At 43.3% G+C, this 6,633-nt stretch overlaps 2 protein-coding genes and 5 non-coding genes across 7 annotated transcripts; all 7 read right to left on the reverse strand.

Moving 5' to 3' along the window:
* Nucleotides 1–378: 378 nt before the first annotated feature.
* Nucleotides 379–1,201, reverse strand: PSB27 (photosystem II family protein). The gene has a single exon (XM_048715187.2). It carries the CDS (start codon nucleotides 1,100–1,102, stop codon nucleotides 584–586), a length of 519 nt encoding a protein of 172 aa, XP_048571144.1. The 5' UTR covers nucleotides 1,103–1,201; the 3' UTR covers nucleotides 379–583.
* A 255-nt stretch (nucleotides 1,202–1,456) lies between these two features.
* LOC125551819 (eukaryotic translation initiation factor 2 subunit beta) lies at nucleotides 1,457–6,215 on the reverse strand. Its single transcript, XM_048715186.2, has 10 exons — nucleotides 6,079–6,215; nucleotides 5,890–5,992; nucleotides 4,986–5,091; nucleotides 4,852–4,907; nucleotides 4,523–4,574; nucleotides 4,346–4,446; nucleotides 3,828–3,973; nucleotides 3,537–3,679; nucleotides 2,871–2,956; nucleotides 1,457–1,739 (listed from the first exon to the last, which is right to left on the reverse strand). The coding sequence occupies exons 2-10, from the start codon at nucleotides 5,935–5,937 to the stop codon at nucleotides 1,662–1,664; spliced, it is 816 nt and encodes a 271-aa protein (XP_048571143.1). The 5' UTR covers nucleotides 5,938–5,992; nucleotides 6,079–6,215; the 3' UTR covers nucleotides 1,457–1,661.
* LOC125555081 (small nucleolar RNA SNORD34) lies at nucleotides 1,797–1,866 on the reverse strand. Its single transcript, XR_015602348.1, has one exon. It is a non-coding gene; the product is annotated as a small nucleolar RNA SNORD34 (small nucleolar RNA).
* On the reverse strand, nucleotides 1,931–2,010 carry LOC125555079 (small nucleolar RNA SNORD34). Its single transcript, XR_007304529.1, has one exon. It is a non-coding gene; the product is annotated as a small nucleolar RNA SNORD34 (small nucleolar RNA).
* On the reverse strand, nucleotides 2,200–2,283 carry LOC125555077 (small nucleolar RNA SNORD34). The gene has a single exon (XR_007304527.1). It is a non-coding gene; the product is annotated as a small nucleolar RNA SNORD34 (small nucleolar RNA).
* LOC125555075 (small nucleolar RNA SNORD34) lies at nucleotides 2,362–2,443 on the reverse strand. Its single transcript, XR_007304525.1, has one exon. It is a non-coding gene; the product is annotated as a small nucleolar RNA SNORD34 (small nucleolar RNA).
* On the reverse strand, nucleotides 2,710–2,791 carry LOC125555073 (small nucleolar RNA SNORD34). The gene has a single exon (XR_007304523.1). It is a non-coding gene; the product is annotated as a small nucleolar RNA SNORD34 (small nucleolar RNA).
* Nucleotides 6,216–6,633: the final 418 nt, after the last annotated feature.

Raw genomic sequence — 6,633 nt, forward strand, 5'->3', positions numbered from 1 at the left:
GCAGTAGGGATGGCGGCGGCTCTGACAGGACGCAGGATGGCGGCGGCAACGACTACACCCGGTTCTACAGTCTCCTCGGCATGTAGAAGACGGACGGCGGCAGCGGCGTAGGCTAGGCGTAGTTTGATTTCTGTTTTATTTACAAATTTGAATGAAATCGTCGAGTTTTTGCCATGTTTATACAAATTTGAATCAAATCGCCGAGTTTGTCGCCGATTTAGTGACGACCTAGGGCGGCGACTAGGAACACAATTGCCTCCACGTCTAGATTAAACGTCGGTTCGGTTCCACACGACGCTTTTTCGAGTCCTGGGGCCGAACGGCTGCCTGGACTGTGCTGGGCACCGTGGAGGCACATTGGAACAAGGAAGACGGTGATACACAAAATCAAGGATGCCCCCAACAATATTCTCACAATGTCGAGCATTCAGCCGATTCAGACAAGTCGTACAAACAATTGATAAACTCGAGGCTCAAAATCGGAGCGCTTATGACCCACGGGACAAGCAACGCGACGTTCTCATCCTATCCTGCCTGTTTGACGCACGCACGCACGCACGCACGTACATTTTGCTAGTACTCTTCAGCGGCCGCGCTTGAGCGACTTCTCGACGGCGTCCATCTCCTCGAGGATGCGGATGCGGCGCTTGTTGGGGATGGGCGCGGTGGGGCCGAAGCTGATGTAGTGGCCGGACACGGCGTTGAGCGCCGAGTACATGTCCCGGAACGACTGCCGCCCCAGCAGCGCCTTCTCGCGCCGGTACTTGGCCACCCACGAGTTGGACATCTCCCGGAGCTCCGTCACCGCGTCCGCCACCTTGGGGTCCGTCTTGTCCATGCTGATCGTCGACCGCACCTTCCCGATCACCTCCGTCGTCTCCGCCAGGTACTCGTCGTCCGACGCCGCACGCGCGCGCTGCGGCCACAGGGCCAGCAGCAGCGCCGCTCCCACGCCCGTGCCCGCGATCACGTCCCGCCTGCTGCTGGCTGCCGTCGCGTGGAGCGCCGCCGCCGTCGTGTTGGAGCGAGCCGCGGGGAGCGGCTTGGCGACGGCCGCCGCTGCTGATGGGGCGGTGAGCATGGCGGGGACGGGAGACCTCATCTCTTTCTTTCTTTCTGCTCACTGCGCTTGCGCGGGGATGATTGGAGGTTGTGGAAAGGGAGGCAGCGAGCTTTGGTTGAGTCGTTTGATAGCTTAGGTCAGGAAGAGGCGACACGTCGGCTTATCCTCTTATCATGACTTGTTTACATGTAAGGCTGTGTTTCAGTTGCAAGGATTTTCCTTTTCTCGTCGACGGGGCTGCGTGGTTGGATTTCGGAACAACACGTCATTCCAGCGCCCAAATGGCTACCGTACCATACCACCACATCTCTCTTAATACGATGTTTCTGGGTCCTTTGAGCGAAATAACATGTCAGACAGGTAGATTCATCTCATGCAGATAACTACAACTAGTAGTACCAAAGGCAAAGGAGCCGGCAATAGGCCCCAAACTTAGATCCTCTGAGATAAATAGAAATTCACACCAGCAGCATTCATAGTACAGGAAGTAACAAAATCCACAAAGCGGTCTAGGCACAGTGAAAACAGGACAATAAAGATTGTTGTAAATCGGCAAATTGTTGGATTACGTTGATAGAGCATCCGCACACTACCAAACTTAAGTTCCAGCCTTCCGACGCCCAACTTGCGCCACGAATCCAGCCTTGATAGGAGCAACTGACCTTGACGAACCACACTGATCAAGAAAAATAAATCGATGGGTTAGCGTATGGTTAAAACATGTGGGTACAAGAAAATCCTAAATTGCAGCAGGTTCATCAACCAATGTAGGCAATAAGGTTTGCAACTCATCATCGGTAAGTCTTTAGCTAGAGGCAGCAGGCAAAAAACAGGAGAGCCAAAAGAGCCATGATAATATAATAATGCACAAGCCTCAGATGCAGCAATTATCATCACATACTATTTGTCAAACAATGTAGGCAAGAACTTCACTCATCATCAGCACTACCCCAGAAGTGCAAACTGACATCTGAACTCTAGACCAAACAAAATATACACTGGTTCTCACAAGATTGGTCAAACGATATAGGGAATAAGGTGTGCAGCTCATCATAGGTAGAAAAGCCACAAGCCAAGTAACTGAATGTAAATAATAAAAATATATAGAAAAAAACATTGAATTTTTAGTGCATTTTTTCATCCTCAGTCCTTGAGGAAGCTTCTCATAAGATTGATCAAACAATGTAGGCAATAAGGTTTGCGACTCATCATAGGTGGAAAGCCCACAAGACAAGTAACCGAATGTAAATAACAAAAATATAGAGAAAAAATAATCAAAGGATTTTTAGTGCATTTTTTCATCCTCAGACGTTACAGAAGCTTCTCATAAGATTGATCAAACAATGTAGGCAATAAAGTTTGCAACTCATCATAGGTAGGCAGCCAAGGACGACTACTTTAAGCAATAAAAAACGCAAATAACACCATGTTTAGCTAAAAAGAATAAACACAAACAGAAGAACTATCGTACTGAAAAACCTCAGATGTTGCAATTATTATCACAAAATATTTCTCATACAATGCAAGGCTAAATGTCTCTGCAACTAATCATCAGCAAAAATCAAGAGGTGCAAAAACTGTAAACAGATTTTTGATTATACAGCATAAAAGACTAGATTGAAGCTGGGTCTAATAAAAGGCACCGTTCCATCCTCAGAGGTTGCAGAAGTTCTCATAAGATTGATCAAACAATGTAGGCAATACTGTTTGCAACTCATCATAGGCAGAAACAAGAAATCCAGGAACCACTAGTAACTAATAATGTAAATGCGAATAGAACGACAAGTGGGGGGTGTAACAGTCTTACTTGTTCACAACGAAGGAAGAACAACCGATTCTCCTTGGAAAGGATGGTATCTGGGCTCTTGCATCCATTACATATGACATATTCATCTGAAACAAGTGAACATGGCGGCAGCAAAAGTTAGTCCATTGAGCTTACAGGAAATCAAAAGCAGCTGAGAGATTAGAAAATAGAAAATTGGTGTCGGCTCTCCGCATCATCACATGGGAAAATAAGGAGCTACTCTTCCACGTCGAGAAGCTCTGGGTTATGATTGGATGATCATGCCACAAGAAAAATATAAAGCTCATTCACAGCAAGTGACCATCATACTTCTTAGGCCATAGCTATGTCTTTCTTACTGGGGCCATGAGAGAAACTTTGAAGGATTAGTTGGCATCATGGTGCCTTTTATTTTCAGATAAAACTGCCAACCTATACATTCAAAGCAGAACATTGATTTTCACTACAGTTGGAATAATTCCCTTGATTCCACAGGGTAAAATGGGCACGCACAACAATAACTAACCTTACAAATCGAAAACAAAAACAACCTAATAATTTTTTAGCAACACAGCTGCAGGCTGAAATATTTAGTTCAACATTATGCTTACACGTAAAAAGCCAGGACTCATAAACTTAAGCCAAAAAGGAGCAGGAACAAGGTCATGTGATAATAAGGAAACTTACTGATATATCTCCTGAGTATAGCTTCAAAGTTCTTCGGGGCAAATCTTCCTTTGATAACCAACCTTTGTTGCCCATCAAGGGACCCACTTGTTCCCATCTCAGCAAGTAAAAACATCATCACATGTTCAGGTTGCCTATGCATTCTGAAAAGTAGAAATATCACTTCAGTAACAGAAAACAAAGTAACTGTTCATGATAGCCTTACAATTTTCAAATAAAATTTAAAAATATTAAAATAAAACAAAGTAACAGAAAACAAGATCAATTAGAGCAAAAACAAAGAAGAATTACGTTTTGCACAAGTCCATGAAGTTCACAAAAACTGTCTTCTTTGTGCCTTCCCTAAGAACTTGAGGAGGCCGCATAACTGTTCTTCGTCTATCACCAGCAAGATCTGGATTATTCTCACGCAGGATATTGAAGACTCTGCCAAGCAGCTGTAACCAAACAGCCTTGACGATTAGGTTTCACCAAAAAGAATGCAATCAAAATAGAAGGAACAACTGAGCACTATCCAATATGCTAGCCATGCACCGATAGCATATTAGTAATAAAAAATAAACAGCCTGATGATTAGGCTTCACCAAAAAGAATGCAATCAAAAATAAACAACAAAGAACTACATCAAGAAGCACACAGAAAAAACTTAAGAACGCTTCTCAATATGCACTGTAAAGCAACTGAAATGAAAGGGTCAAATGAATGATCTTTAGTATTAGTTTGTTCACAGAACTCTTGTCTGTCATTTGTCAACATTCAATAAATAGGATAGTGAAATGTTAATTGAACAGACATGGAAGAACAATTACCTCATCATATTTGTAATCTCTATCAGTTCCTTCCCATGGGTACTGGGTTGCTCCACCCAGCACAATCCCCTCTCCTTGTTCATCCTCTCCAACTTGATCATCTGAAGATTACATACATGCTCAGACGCAGCAGCAAATGTAATGAAGATAATTAAAATACTAACAAGCAATATTTACCAAGAGTGTCTTCACCATCTCCAGCCTCAACAAGTGATGGATCAAGTTCCACCTGAAATTTGAACATCGGTGAGTTAGAGCAAATAGCAAGACGGAACTGATAGTCTAAACAGTACTTTCAACCGAGTGATGAAAGCCTGAGGCTTGGGCATTGTAGTGGCTTATTCCATTGGCATCTTATTATGTTTGGCATGCACGAGGAGAAACGTGACAACATAATTTAATGTCATATACAAAATAGAATAGTAGACATCCCACAACTTTCTCAAACAGCATTAAAAATAAGCAAAACACGGCACAGAGCCACAAACTGAGCCAAATGAACTCACAAGTTTCTTCTTTTTCTTTTTCAATCCCACGAAGCTTGCCTCGCCAGACTCAGTGACTAAAAACAATGCAGAAAACTTTCAGCAACAACGGACAGCAGATAATGAGATCATTTTTTTTGCATCAATACACGGACCTGACAAGCCCTCCGTCTTCTCTGCCAGCTTATCAACCTCATCAACAGGATCTTGGATGACGACCTTCTTCTTCTTCTTCTTCTTGGTTGGATCAAAAGGTGCAATCTGCAAAACATCATAAACATTATCAATAAGCATGCACAAGACAAGGGAAATACAAGCATGGAATGACAAATACATAAAACATTAACTAGGGAATACAACTATTTGGAACCAAACTAAACATAATAATAAACAGTGAAGTGCGTCTTCTTCCCACCTCTTCATTCAAAAAAAAAATAGTGAAGCAATCCAGTAATTTCAGTACAAGGCAACATTATGGTGATATATAATTTAAAATGTTAGCATTACACTTTTGTTGCCTATGATAATCGTTGGCAGGGATTCATAACAACACCACTATCTCCAACATAAATTGTTTAGCTGGTCTGATACAAAACTCTAGCGCATCTGATACAAAAGCCTACTTACAGGCATACGCAAACATTAAGAGTTCAATTGTCCTATAAAATCACGGACTGCTGTTCAATGCTACACGAGCTTCAAATCCTATGCTTAATTGTTAAAGTCTCGTACGTTAAGCAAATCAGAATACACGGGAGTTAAATAATTTGGTTTTGAATTCCTGCCCGAAGAGCGAACCAGGGCAGCCCCGCATCTGACTGCACATCACACGACAACCATTGGCTTAGCAGCTTAAATCGCTCTTGCAGATTAGACATCTTCAACCAAAGCATACAAATCAAACAGATCGCCCCCGTCGTCTCGGATTCACAAACAAAACAAACAACAAACACGAAATTATATCCGTCCCCTTGCTTTGGCAGCCTATTCACCGTCCAAACCAGAGACGAATCCGCCGAAGCAGACGTGCAGAGCGAGAAGGAGAAGAGAGCGTTTCACCTCGGTGGCCTCCTCCTTCCTCTCCATCATCTGCTCCTCGTCCGCCATGGTGACGCTGGCCTTCTTCACCCCCTCCTCTGCTGGCGGCGCTACGGCTCTAAACCTAGAAAAGAGAACGCAGGAGCCGGATCAGATCGGGTTCGTTGGGGGAGAGACGGATTTTCGGGTGAAAGGGTTTCCAGCTCTTACAGCGAGAGGGAGAGGCGACGGCGGCGGGGCTCCGGGTAGGGTTTCAATCGTCGAGAGCTCTTAACTTTCTTTCTCTCTCTCACTTGTTTGCCAGGCGTTTATCTCTTAGACGGGAAACCATGGGCCGTATTTATAGACTCTCGCCTGACTTGGGGGCAACGAAAAACCTAGATGCGGCCTTGGCCTTTTTTATTAAAGGCCTTTTCTTTTTCAAGAGACAATATGCTTCAAAGAAAAAGAATTAATCGGATTAATACCGCTGTAATTTTAGTGATTCCCAAAAATACCACTACATTTTTTGACCTAAGTATTTTAAAAAAATAGATCTTTATTCATTAAGAATAACCATTACATCGTTTATGAGGATTGATACCATATCCCTATTTGGCTCCTCGAACCATTCAAAAATGAAAGAAATTCTAGCCAGTTTGGCAAGTTCATAAATGACTTTATTTGCTTCTCTATTGTAGTGCTCAAATCTAGAAATAGAAAAATCACAAGCTAACCAGAAACAATCATTAAAAAATGTCGTTGCTGCTCCCGACGATCGTCCTC

The sequence above is a fragment of the Triticum urartu genome, chromosome 4A, assembly GCF_056163025.1.
Source record: "Triticum urartu cultivar PI428250 chromosome 4A, HENAU_Tu73, whole genome shotgun sequence".
Classification (NCBI taxonomy): Eukaryota; Viridiplantae; Streptophyta; class Magnoliopsida; order Poales; family Poaceae; genus Triticum; species Triticum urartu.

What these genes read in the sequence shown, in the direction of transcription:
- PSB27 (XM_048715187.2), bottom strand. Translation starts at nt 1,102, where the DNA reads ATGAGGTCTCCCGTCCCCGCCATGCTCACCGCCCCATCAGCAGCGGCG.
- LOC125551819 (XM_048715186.2), bottom strand. Translation starts at nt 5,937, where the DNA reads ATGGCGGACGAGGAGCAGATGATGGAGAGGAAGGAGGAGGCCACCGAG. An exon ending in GGAAGGAGGAGGCCACCGAG is followed by an intron (nt 5,092 to 5,889) that starts GTGAAACGCTCT and finishes GATGTTTTGCAG; the next exon opens with ATTGCACCTTTTGATCCAAC. An exon ending in TATACTCAGGAGATATATCA is followed by an intron (nt 2,957 to 3,536) that starts GTAAGTTTCCTT and finishes CACTTGTTTCAG; the next exon opens with ATGAATATGTCATATGTAAT.